The sequence below is a fragment of the Dermacentor andersoni genome, chromosome 2 (genome assembly GCF_023375885.2).
Source record: "Dermacentor andersoni chromosome 2, qqDerAnde1_hic_scaffold, whole genome shotgun sequence".
NCBI lineage: Eukaryota > Metazoa > Arthropoda > Arachnida > Ixodida > Ixodidae > Dermacentor > Dermacentor andersoni.
The window spans coordinates 220,165,631-220,179,221 of record NC_092815.1 but is presented as its reverse complement, the minus strand read 5'-3'; the positions used below and the strand labels follow the sequence as shown (position 1 = coordinate 220,179,221).

The 13,591-nt window shown below is 46.7% G+C and overlaps 1 protein-coding gene across 2 annotated transcripts in view; it reads right to left on the bottom strand.

Moving 5' to 3' along the window:
- Window positions 1-13,591, bottom strand: part of LOC129387064 (uncharacterized) — a 210,049-nt gene that overhangs the window by 15,010 nt on the left and 181,448 nt on the right. The window contains exons 2-3 of one of the 2 annotated variants that reach the window (XM_055075783.2): window positions 5,749-5,984; window positions 3,732-3,895 (exon numbers count right to left, since the gene is read on the bottom strand). In XM_055075783.2, the coding sequence (XP_054931758.2) occupies window positions 3,732-3,895; window positions 5,749-5,984 (400 nt within the window). The remainder of the gene's footprint in view (window positions 1-3,731; window positions 3,896-5,748; window positions 5,985-13,591) is intronic. The other variant, XM_055075784.2, reaches the window with a different exon arrangement.

Genomic DNA, 13,591 nt, shown 5'->3' with positions numbered 1-13,591 from the left:
GTGGTCAGGCGGCCTGCCAACACTACAATACATTACACGGGATTGTGAATCACACCCATTCTATGAAACACACCGCACGATGAAGAAATGGGAGGCACAGCGAACCAGCTCAGACGTGGCAGTACAACAGGCATTCATAAGACAGGTCAAGCGGATGGCCGAGGCCAGTGGGGTCTTGGGCGAAAGGAGCTGCGATCATTGCACGTAAACCTTTTTAGGCAATAAAAGTTTCTCTCTGTCTCCTTCGCCTGCTTTGGAGCAGAGTGCATCAATCTCCTCTTCACCCTCGGCTCCGCACAGAGTGGAGACAACCGCGGTGTCTACTAGGCCGTTGGGCATGCGAATGGCGCATACACACAAGCGCTGGCAACGCGACCTTACGCATTCCGCCAAAAAGGTATACGACGGCGTCCACGATTCGCGTTCCCAACGCGAATGCACTTTACTTTGGAGGTGATAGTCGCGCCGCTAAATTTCATTTCTTCACTCAATCTATGGCTATTGCAATGATGGTACCTTGTCCTTCTGCTCGTTGTCTTGTTTGATAAGTCGCTACGTAATCTGGGGTTGTTCGGCAATTATGTTTCAGTAAAAGAAACCTTAGCTTGCAAGCTGATTGCAAAGTGGTAGTATTGCTACGAGGCGCTGCAGGAGCGAACGCTGATGAGAGGACTCACGAAGACGACGATCGTCAGTTGTCAAGAATCAGACTCACACCGGCGATGCCAAACCTATGCCCCGACGTCCCTATCGTGCCTCCTCCACTGAGCGCCAAGTTACACAAAAGAATGTTGACAGAATGCTTGCTCGTGATATCATCGAACCTTCTTCAAGTCCATGGGCATCTGCTGTCGTGCCCGTTGGAAAGAACAAACCCTGGCGCTTCTGTATCGAATACCGGATTCTTAACCAAGTAACAAAAAAAGATGCCCTTGAGGGTCTCAGTTGTTCCAAGTATTTTTATTCGAGAGACCTTCCTTCCGGGTATTGACAGATTGCAGTTGACGACAAGGATCGTGTAAAGACGGCGTTTGTTACACCTGATGGGCTCTATTAGTTTAATGACATAATGCACTGCGAACTCATTACCACGTGCATGGCGCTCATTGGCCACACTGGACCGTTGCGCCATTAAAGATCAAACATTCATTCATTCATTCATTCATTTAGTTTATTAAGGTGATGCCATTCGGGCTATGAAATGTTCCTGCTACATTTGAACAAATGATGGGCGCACTTCTTCACGGTTTAAAGTGGTCAATGTGCTTGTGCTAACTCGATGATGTCATTGTCTTTTGGCCGACTTTTGACCCACACCTCTAGCATCTCTCGACAGTTCTTTCAGTGTTCCGCAAAGCGAGACTTCAGTTCAATTCGACGAAATGTCACTTCGGCCGCCGGCAAATTAATGCGCTCGGATACCTTGTTGACTCTACGAGTGTTCGTCCCGATTTGGAGAAAGTTCGCGTGGTCAAGCATTTCTCTGTGCCCACCTACGTTCGAAGCTTTGTAGGCCTTTGCTCCAACTTCCGCAGATTCGTGCGAAATTTTGCTGACATCACACGCTCTCTAACGGAACTTCTTAATAAAAACGCAACATTTTCCTGGGCTCCTGACCAAGCTAGTGCATTCGCTGAGCTGACGAAGTGACTCTAGTCGCCACCGATTCTCGGCCACTTTGCCGTGTCCTCCCCAACGGACCTTCGCACCGACGACAGCGACAACGGTATGGGCGCTGTTTTGGCACAACGACAGCATGGTTGCGGCCATGTCATGTGAAACCTAGCCGTTCTCTCTCACTAGCCGAGCGCAATTACTGGATCACTGAACGTGAATGCCTCGACCTCATTCGGGCAGTAGGTAAATTTCACCCCTACCTCTACGGACGCCCTTTCACAGTTATCACTGATCACCATGCCCTATCCTGGCTTTCGTCTTTAATAGATCCAGCTGGACGTCTCCGTCGATGGGTTCTACGGCTCCAAAAGTACTCTTACACAGTGGTGTATAAGATAGGCCGACTCCATGAGGAGGCTCATTACTTTTCACGCCATCCCGTAGACCCACCCGGCCAGCCTGAGACGGCCGAGTCAACTTGCGTCCTCGCGCTTAGCGCGTTTGGTGACATCGTCGATGAGAAACGACGCTACCCTCACCTGCGAGACACCATTCTCAGCCTGACGGATCAGCGAACTTCACCCTCTTTGCGTATGTTTGCGCTGCTAGATGGCATATTCTACCATTACAACATGCACCCTTATGGTCCTGAAATGCTACTGGTCGTTCCCAAGCATATGCGCTAGACTGGGCTAGCACAGTTGCATGATGTCCCAACCGCTGGTCATCTGGGACACTCAGAGACATATGAGCATGTTCGGCGTTGTTTCTTCTGGCCCGGTATTTACCGTTCCGTTTCTTGTTACGTCGCCTCCTGTATATTTTGTCAGCCCCGCAAAACACCAGCTGCCCTACCAGCTGGCTGTCTTCAGCCCATTGAAATACCATCTTCGCCATTCTTTCGAGTTGGACTTGATTTCTTTGGCCCTTTTCGTGTATCGCTTAGTGGGAACAAGTTGATAGCAGTTGTTACGGACTATACCACCCGGTATGCCATCACACGGGCTCTCCCTACCAGTGGTGCAACCGTTGTCGCCAACTTCCTTCTCGATGCAGCGATACATCACCACGGTGCTCTCCGACAACTCCTTACCGACCGGGTCGCTACTTTTTCTTACACGTTGTCCAGGACATCTTGCACACCTGCGCTACAAAGCACAAGTTTACAATGACGTATCAGCCTCAGACCAATGGCCTCACCGAGGTGCTCAATAGAATTATCACAGAAGCGCTTGCTATGTACGTCCCCACCGACCACCGTGACTGGGATGCTGTTGTGCCGTTCGTCACATTCGTCTACAATACGTCCCACCATGATTCTGCTGGCTTCCCTCCATTTCTATCTTATACGGACGAGACCATATACCGTTTGACATGACACTCGCAGCCATTCTCAATACAACGTCAGAATATGGCTTAAATGCCATATCTAGAGCGACCGAGGCACGTGAGATTGTATGCCTGCCTCTGCGCACTTCCCAAGAAAAGCAACGACGCATATATGACGCTTGTCACCGTGCTCCCCTCTTTAACTCTGGTGACATCGTGCTTCTTTGGTAACCAGCACGGCGAATTCTTCTTTGTGAGACGCTGATTTCACCCTGCTCCGGCCCATACCGTGTCTTGCGTCAAGTGACAGACGTGACCTACGAGTTACAACCTCTCGATACCTCCACACAGCGTTCCTCCTCTGATATCGTTCACGTTGCTCGACTGAAGCGATATCACTCGTACATACCAAATGCCGGGGCAGCGCCTTCACCACCGGGGCTCATGCTACGAGGCACTGCAGGTGCGAACGATGATGAGGGGACTAACGAAGACTACAATCACCGACAGTCATGCGCACGGGCGCCATCTTGTATGCCGGTCTTCTGCCCTTCGTATATATCTTGCAAATATATTATCGAGTGTATTTTCTCCCGGTAATAATATTATTCGTTCATTTCCGTCGGAGAACTGGCGAAAGTGTGTGCAAAGTGAACCAGGCAGCAAGACTTCGGACTTGCTTCAGGTGACAATGGAGTCCCGAATGGAATCGTAAGGTTACGAGAGTCCTGATATTGTAATAGCGCTTCCTTGCGAGACGTAGAGGGGTCGAGCTTATATTATACCTGAGCATGGGTGCCAGCGTGCGCAGGCTGTTGACGCTGCCCAAGTGTTGTCCCACTCGGCAGGCGATGCGCCGCTGGCAGTCCGGGGGCAGTTGGCTCACCTGCTGCTGCCGCTCGAGTACGTACTGGGCCATGTCGCGTCGCTGACGTCCAGCTCGGAGGAGCTGCGGAAAGCATGGCTGGGTTGCACAGTTCGCCACCACAGCAAGCAGAATAGTCGAACTCGAAACCCTCACAGTGGCATGAACAAATGTCGCCAAAAAGCAAGACTACGTGAGATAAAGAAAACGTTTCACACTATTCAAATGATGTGATTTTACCTTCCCTACCGTTAAAACAATGCCAACATCACATAACTTATTTTTCCTGCACTATAATTAAACTAGTATACTTGTGGACCTGTTCCTACAAGAATGGAATATTTTGCAACCTATGGATCAAGAGCACATGTGCTCTTTCTCTGATGAAATTCAACATTTCATATTTGCATTACGTGCGTCAAATGTTTCTGTATATCTAACTGAAACGATTATTGCTTGTATTGTATTATCTACAATGTACGTAATTTCTGTGCCGCTTTTCTGCTATTTTAATTTTTTTGTATATCAATGCTAGGTCAGACTGACTATAGATGCTGTACGGCTGTAGCTATGAAAATTACTTATTATGTAGGCATTGTATTGTTTAATTTTTGAAAAATTTGTTATATTCTTTATCGTCCTCATGACAAATTAAGTACGTTAGACAATGTTTATCGTCTGCTGTTTGTCGCTGCCAGTAAAAAAAGGGCGCACACTACATCATATCATATTGGCTTTTGTCTTCTGTCCTCGACATCAGTGGTGTAGAAAATAAGTGAATTGAATGAAACAATACGTATAAAATGAGTACAAGTAGTCGCTCGTAACTTCGCCTGCGGCGCTATAACGCAAAGCTATTGCATTTTTTTTATTCCAATTCTGCAGTCAGCGCTCCACGATCGGACCAAAATTTTTGGGCAATCTTACCTTTGCCTGTCTGTCAGGCCAGGTCGCGAAAACCATTAAAATATGACACCTGCTCACTGATAATGCATGACTAGACCAAACAAAGCAAAAATTATTTCTGGGTCGACACCTTTTGGCATTAGCCCTCTGCTAATGGTCAAACGTCCACATCGCCTCTCTTTCACTCGACGTCGTAAAACCGTGGCTACACACCGTGTGCAAATGACCTAAACGCGTTAAAGGCGCAATAATATGCCAAACAAAGCAATGTTTTTAATAACCGGGCACTGCCCGATTCCGAAAGGAATAGAAGCTGGCTTCCCGCCCACCGCTCTGGCACTGGCAAGTCGGAGCTTTCGGGGAGCATGGACTTGCGTATATTAAACATTTTTGCATGACATTATAAGGTTATCGAGCCTTTTCTGTACATACACGGCATCGTTCAGCCAACTCTTCTTTGCCGAGGATGCGTTTTAGTGGCATATTTACCCTTCCGTTGCACGCCGCCGCGATCTTCGACTACCCACCGCAAGGTGTGTAAAGGGAAAGGGACAAATCGCAGGCGCCCGCACGACCCTCCTCACCCAGTTATCTATTTTCACTGCTCTGGCTCGGCACCATCGAAACCATCTCCATTTCAGCGTGCTCCTCGACTCGTGTCAGCCAATTAGATCGGAAAAACTGCTATATGTAGGCAACGCTATTCGCTTTGAAAGATAAAAAAGTGATCTCCTATAAATAAGGAACGCGTTTGATTGGGCTGCGGGTGTCCGATCGATGCTTGCGTCAGTATGGTTACGTGAATTTGAAGTCAGAAGATTGGAGTACACACTAATTGGAATAGCTTTATGTTAGAGGGCGCCTGAGATCTGTAGTTTGTTTCCATTTATAAGATAATATTCAAGATGTCCAGTGGTATTAAAGGTGCAGATTGTTGTCGACAGTCCCTTGGACTAGCGGTTTGCGATTCTGTGTCTAATGGGGGACTCCTCTCCTACACTCATCTGACAGGGACATCTGAGCTGCCTTACCTTGAGCGCGCCGTCGCTGCTCCGTCGGCTGCCAGTGGACCCGAAAAGCACTTTGAAGGCCATATCAGTAAAGTAGTTGACGACGACGCGTGCCATTTTGACGAATACCTTGTCCCACTCGGCCGCCTCGAACACCCTCAGTAGGCTGGAGAAGACCCGACCTTCAGGCTGCGCCATGCGATGCTGCGGGCTCAGCTCGGCCAGCGGCCATGCGGGTAGCACCGACGACGCGACTGCTGCGACACATCATTTGCACATCGGCACAGGCCAACACCGAGCACTTAAATCCGCGCTCTCTCTCTCTCTAGATGTTTATATTCAAAGCGACCCGTGTGCATCGTCAAGCCCCGTACAAAATGAGAAAAAGGAAGCAAAATGCAGCTGTATGCAAAATGCAGCTGTATGCAAAATGGCATCTCAGTTACTTCGCAAAAGAGGCTAAGCGCGCTTCGATTGATAGTTTTTGCAGAGCGATGAGCTTACGACAAAATTCTCAGGCGCGCATCACACAAATCCTCCGGAGGAGGGGCAGGACTACGGCGGTGATATAGAATTGTGAAGATGTAGGACGGCCGAACTTTGTGCGCGGATAAATATTTAATACTGCAAGACTGCAGTTATACTTGTCATAGCAAGTACACATCAAGGCAAGAAAGATCTGCGAACGTTCAAAGGCCCTCCAGGATTTCCAAATACAATGCCAGCTTCGCCATAATTTTGTTCATTAACAACGGGCTTTGTAATTTTACCCGATAACGTTGAAGCGCATTACTAGTGTCTACGTCGGGTCTACTAAATATATGCCAAATTGGATCTCGACAATTGGGCTCCCGCGCCCTGAGGGTAATTTGCAAATACGCTTACAAAAACGTAACGTTCGCTGACTCCCAGAGAGGGACGTTACCAAAAGACGTCACCTGAGTGCGTCCATCCTTGCTGCGAAGCTTCACTCTAATATTGGTAAAGGCGTACTGCAACACTTTTTTTGAACACGCCAAACAAACATTCGTGACTCTGTAGGTGACACTGTCATCAATAAGATGCAAACATTATTCTGCTGCATGCAACAGCTAGGGAGCGACCCCTGGCCTAGTGGGCCACAATACATCGCTTGCTCTCCTATGTGGCTCTCGAGGCCTCTCGCTATTTTGGCGCTGTCAATGACGTCACAACTAGTACGCCAAGCATTGGGCAATTTTTCACATACACTTTCTCACTACATTCATCATCATCACCATGAGCCTACTTTATGGCCACTGCAGGACGACGGCCTCTCCCTGCGATCTTCAATTACCCCTGTCCGCCAACCGATTTCAACTAGCACCCGCAAATTTCCTAATTTCGTCACACCGCCTAGTCTTCTGCCGTCCTATGCTGCTCTTCCCTTCTCTTTGTACCCATTCTGTCACCCCGATTGTCCAACGGTTATCTAATGTGCGCATTACATGACCTGCCCAGCACCATTTCTTTCTCCTAATGTCAATTAGAATATCGTCTATACCCGTTTACTCTCTGATCCAAACCGCTCTCTTTCTGTCTCTTAAACTTATGCCTAGCATTCTTAGTCCCACCGCCCTTTACGCGGTCCTTAACTTCTTCTCAAGCTACTTTGTCAGTCTCCAAGTCTCCGCCCCATATGTCAACACAGGTACAATGCACTGATTGTATACCTTCCTTTTCAATGATAACGGTAAGTCAGGAGCTCACAATGTCTGCCGTATGCGATCCAACCCAATTCTTTTTTCTGTGAATTTCCTTCTCATGGTCAGGGTTCCGCGTGAATATTTAACCTAGGTAAACGTACTCTTTCACAGACTCTACACGCTGACTTGCGATCCCGAACCCTTGTTCCCTTGCCCGGTTGTTCGTCATTATCTTTGTCTTCTGCGTATTAATATTCAACCCCACTCTTACACTCTCACAGTTAAGGTCCTCAATCACTTTTAACTCGTCTTTTGGCAAATATTTTATATAATACTGGGAGTAAGCTAATGGGCCGATAATTTTTCAGTTCTTTAACGACTCCATCTTTGTGGATTAGTATAATGTTTGCATCCTTGCAGTTTTCTGGGACCCTTGCAGTCGACAGACACCTTGTTTAGAGAGCCGCCAGTTTTTCTAGCATTAGGTCTCCTCCTTCTTTGATTAAATCGACTGTTATTCCATCTTCTCCTGCCACTTTTCCCACTTTCATGTCGTTCAATGCCCTTCTGATCTCATGTCTAGCTATAGGAGGAGTTTATGTATCCTGTTCATTATTGTTTCGAATGGAGTACTACTTAGTCTTCTGGGTACTGTACAGGTCAGTATAGAATTCTTCCGCTGCTTTTATTACACCTTCGAGATTGCCGATATTACCCTGCTTATGTTTCAGTGCATACATCTTGGCTTGTCCAATGTCAAGTTTTCTTCTCAGTGAGTTGAGGCTGTGTCCATTTCTTACGGCTTCTTCAGTCTGTCTCACGTTAAAATTTCGAATATCACTTATTTTCGCCTTGTTGCTCAGTTTTGTCTGCTCCGTGAATTCTATCGTATCTCTTGAGTTGTGCACTTTCATTCTTCGTCGTTTCTTTATTAGGTCCTTCGCTACTTGGGAGAGCTTGCCTACTGGTTGCCTTGGTGCCTTGGCTCTCACTTCACTTGCTGCCTCTGAAGCCAGCCTCGTTACGGTTTGATTCATTACCTCTACGTCATCATCATCATCTCTCTGTTCTAAGGCTGCATATTTGTTTGCAAGTACCAGCCTAAATTTATCTGCTTTTACCCTTAGTGCCTCTATATTGACCTGTTTCTGCACCAATTTTCCTCTTTCTCTGCTCAAATTGGGTTGAATCCTAGCCCTCACCAACCTATGGTCACTGCACTTTACGCTACCTATAAGTTCTACGTGCTGCACTATGCTAGGATCAGCAGAAAGTATGAAATCATTTTCATTTCCTGTTTCAACATTAGGGCTTTTTCAGCAGTACTCTCTCTTGCTACGTTTCCTGAAGAAGGGGTTTATTATTGTCAGCTTATTCCTTTCTGCCAATTCTACCAGCATTTCTCCGCTAGCGTTTCTACAATCGACGCCGTAGTTGCCAATTGCCTGTTCACCCGCCTGCGTTTTCCCCACTTTTGTATGGAAGTCACCCATGACTACTGTATAACGAGTTTGCAGTTTTCTAATTGCTACTTCAACATCTTCATTAAACTGATCTACTTCCTCATTGTCGTGACTGGATGTTGGAGCGTCCTGACTGGATGTTGCAGCGGCTTGTAATACCTTTAATCAATAGCTCTTATTAAGCTTGATTACGACAACTGCTGCCTATCATTATAGCTGTAGAATTCATCAGTGTTGCCCGCTATGTCCTTATGAATTAGGAACCCGGCCCCGTATTGCTTATCAGGGAGACCTCTATAGCAGAAGACATGGCCGATATTCAGCAATGCATAAGCCTCACCAGTTCTTCTAATCACACTAAGGGCGATAATATCCCAAGCAACGTCTGAGAGTTCCTCAAAGAGTCCTGCTAAGCTAGCCTCACTTGACAGAGTTCGGCTGTTAAAGGTTGACCGGGTCAGTTCCCATTGCCGGCCTGTCCTGACCCGAAGATTTTATCACCCGTTACAGATACGACCGCCGTCTTGGTCATGTGCTCCGCAGCTGCTGGGGTCTGAGGGCCATTGAATTATTGTAGATATCACCAGGGAGTGTGTGGCCGAATACTGCACCAGGGAGGCCAATTTTTGTTCTGGTGAAGGAGTGTCGCTGTTCAAGTTGAGTGGGCCTGCCTAATTTGGTTGTACCCAGATTATTATAGCCCCACTCGCTCTCGTCATCTTTCGGCGGTGTCAGGCGTCACTCCTCCAAGCCTGCAAAGGCAGCGCCCTGGAGATGTCAAATCCAGATACGCCATCGTAAAAAAAAAAAAAAAAAAAAAAAACAAAGATGGCGGGGGGGGGGGGGGGGGATTTGAACTTCCGATTGCCGCAACCGAGCATTCGACATAGCTCAGTGAGATAATCTCGCAGGTGGCTAGGCTACGTTGTCGCCGAAAAATACGACCCAGAGGAATCTACATGCCGAAGAGATCCGCTGATTTGTCCGCACTTTGCGAATTGCATGATATAGCGTCAATTCTCCGTGGTCCTAACCTCTTGTTTGCCGAATAAGACGCATGCACGCGGTCTTGAACGCGCCTAGGTACACGATATATTTTCGCTGAATTTGAACAGCACTTAACAAGTGTGTGTAAAAATAAAAACGGGAAAAATTTTGAGCGCCTAACGAGAGGCCCCGAGTCGTGTATCTTCTGCTCGTCGTGTCTGCTTGTCCCTTGGCGTCCGAAAACTTGCGCGCTCGGGTAGCTATTAAGAATGGTGAGTGGTGCCCCTGTATCAACACCACTCTGAGCCTCGCGCAATGTAGGCGACTTTGACAGTTCCCGATGGTGTCTTCAGCCTATCTACAGTTTTTGGACAGCGGTTATGCTAGAGCTAATCAGAAGGAGGAAATGGGGGAGGGAGGTAACTGACCCCGACACTATACTACATTGGCACGATTGAAATCTGGCGCTACTACGCTGTAGAACGCATGGGAATGCTGGTATATTGTGATTTCGGATTGGCATTGTTCTCGGAGAGCCAGGGCGCCTTGAAGACGCGCCTGGCAAGCGCCCATGGAGGAAGGAAGCAATGGGAGGGGCATGCCGCAACGCAATTGAAGCCGATGTAGTGGCCGGCACGTGGTAAAAACGCCAGAACGCGCGGTAGGCTTTAGTAATCCCGGCTGATTTCTTTTTTTTTCGATACACTTCCGAAACCATTTGAAACGCTTCAAATAAACAAAAATATGGCTACCACTGCGGGACTTTCGCTTAATGTCGCGCTCATAGATGAGATGAATATTTACAATTAGTATTAGGGTTATAATTATATTCGAGTGCTGATTGCCGTGCTATCGTTTGCAAACGAAGCTTTCCCTCAAGTCTAAATATTTTAAGGCAGTTTGTCGTGTGCGTATCATGGCTACGCACGCTTATATCGCATTCCGTTTCTCTACCACGGGTGCGCTTTAAAACCACGGCGCTGCAGTTTTTGCTTTTCTCTTCTTTCTTCTTCTCCGCCCTTAAACTGGCTCTCTTAACTGTACTACACGCAGAGACAAAGAAACAGCGCGCGAATGCGATCCCATAGATGAGATGAATATATATATATATATATATATATATATATATATATAAATATATAGAAAACTATCAGTCATAGCTCTCGTAGTATAGCCCTCTGGGCCGTTTCCTTTTTTTTTTCGAAAGTAGTCCTATTAGGGTTATTATAATTACACGAAGGTATTTCGCCCTCATCAGCAGCAGTCCTTGGTATAGTTATTCTGGCGGCTAGCTTCCCACGCTATGCGTGCCGCCATCGCACCTGGTTAAGCTTTTCCTAGACGCTAGAGCTATGCTTTGTCCGCGCAACCTTGAGCGATCGGGAAGCGCGTTTCCCCCTCTTGGCCGGCGGAGAAGGGAGGCTTCGTTCCGGCCGCGAAGCTCTCCACATCTCTGTAAGGTGCCTTGTGGATGTCTCGTGCTGAAGATGCCCTCTCGGTGAGCGCATATTTCACCCCTCATCTTTTAAGAGGTTCAATACATGCAAGCATTTGTCTAGCAAACCAGATTTTTTTTCAAGGGAATTTTCCACGTCTCAGTAATTTCTCTCGTCGTATTCGAGTGCTGATTGCCGTGTTATAGTTTGTTAACGAAGCTTTCCCTCAAGTCTAAATATTTTAAGGCAGTTTCCCTAGCCTCTAAAGCCGCTCGAGTTCGCTCTTCTCCTTGAGCGGCCATTTTTCCTAGAAAGTATGCCTTCCAAGTACTCCGCCCTTAAACTGGCTCTCTCAACTACTGCACGCAGAGACAAAGCAACAGCGCGCGCATTAGATCCCATAGATGAGATGAATATTTACAATTAGTATTAGGGTTATAATTATATTCGAGTGCTGATTGCCGTGCTATCGTTTGCTAACGAAGCTTTCCCTCAAGTCTAAATATTTTAAGGCAGTTTGTCGTGTGCGTATCATGGCTACGCACGCTTATATCGCATTCCGTTTCTCTACCACGGGTGCGCTTTAAAACCACGGCGCTGCAGTTTTTGCTTTTCTTTTCTTTCTTCTTCTCCGCCCTTAAACTGGCTCTCTCAACTACTACACGCAGAGACAAAGAAACAGCGCGCGCATTAGATCCCATAGATGAGATGAATATTTACAATTAGTATTAGGGTTATAATTATATTCGAGTGCTGATTGCCGTGCTATCGTTTGCTAGCGAAGCTTTCCCTCAAGTCTAAATATTTTAAGGCAGTTTGTCGTGTGCGTATCATGGCTACGCACGCTTATATCGCATTCCGTTTCTCTACCACGGGTGCGCTTTAAAACCACGGCACTGCAGTTTTTGCTTTTCTTTTCTTTCTTCTTCTCCGCCCTTAAACTGGCTCTCTCAACTACTACACGCAGAGACAAAGAAACAGCGCGCGCATTAGATCCCATAGATGAGATGAATATTTACAATTAGTATTAGGGTTATAATTATATTCGAGTGCTGATTGCCGTGCTATCGTTTGCTAGCGAAGCTTTCACTCAAGTCTAAATATTTTAAGGCAGTTTGTCGTGTGCGTATCATGGCTACGCACGCTTATATCGCATTCCGTTTCTCTACGACGGGTGCGCTTTAAAACCACGGCGCTGCAGTTTTTGCTTTTCTCTTCTTTCTTCTTCTCCGCCCTTAAACTGGCTCTCTCAACTACTACACGCAGAGACAAAGAAACAGCGCGCGCATTAGATCCCATAGATGAGATAAATATTTACAATTAGTATTAGGGTTATAATTATATTCGAGTGCTGATTGCCGTGCTATCGTTTGCTAGCGAAGCTTTCCCTCAAGTCTAAATATTTTAAGGCAGTTTGTCGTGTGCGTATCATGGCTACGCACGCTTATATCGCATTCCGTTTCTCTACCACGGGTGCGCTTTAAAACCACGGCGCTGCAGTTTTTGCTTTTCTTTTCTTTCTTCTTCTCCGCCCTTAAACTGGCTCTCTCAACTACTACACGCAGAGACAAAGAAACAGCGCGCGCATTAGATCCCATAGATGAGATGAATATTTACAATTAGTATTAGGGTTATAATTATATTCGAGTGCTGATTGCCGTGCTATCGTTTGCTAACGAAGCTTTCCCTCAAGTCTAAATATTTTAAGGCAGTTTGTCGTGTGCGTATCATGGCTACGCACGCTTATATCGCATTCCGTTTCTCTACCACGGGTGCGCTTTAAAACCACGGCGCTGCAGTTTTTGCTTTTCTTTTCTTTCTTCTTCTCCGCCCTTAAACTGGCTCTCTCAACTACTACACGCAGAGACAAAGAAACAGCGCGCGCATTAGATCCCATAGATGAGATGAATATTTACAATTAGTATTAGGGTTATAATTATATTCGAGTGCTGATTGCCGTGCTATCGTTTGCTAGCGAATCTTTCCCTCAAGTCTAAATATTTTAAGGCAGTTTGTCGTGTGCGTATCATGGCTACGCACGCTTATATCGCATTCCGTTTCTCTACCGCGGGTGCGCTTTAAAACCACGGCGCTGCAGTTTTTGCTTTTCTTTTCTCTCTTCTTCTCCGCCCTTAAACTGGCTCTCTCAACTACTACACGCAGAGACAAAGAAACAGCGCGCGCATTAGATCCCATAGATGAGATGAATATTTACAATTAGTATTAGGGTTATAATTATATTCGAGTGCTGATTGCCGTGCTATCGTTTGCTAACGAAGCTTTCCCTCAAATCTAAATATTTTAAGGCAGTTTG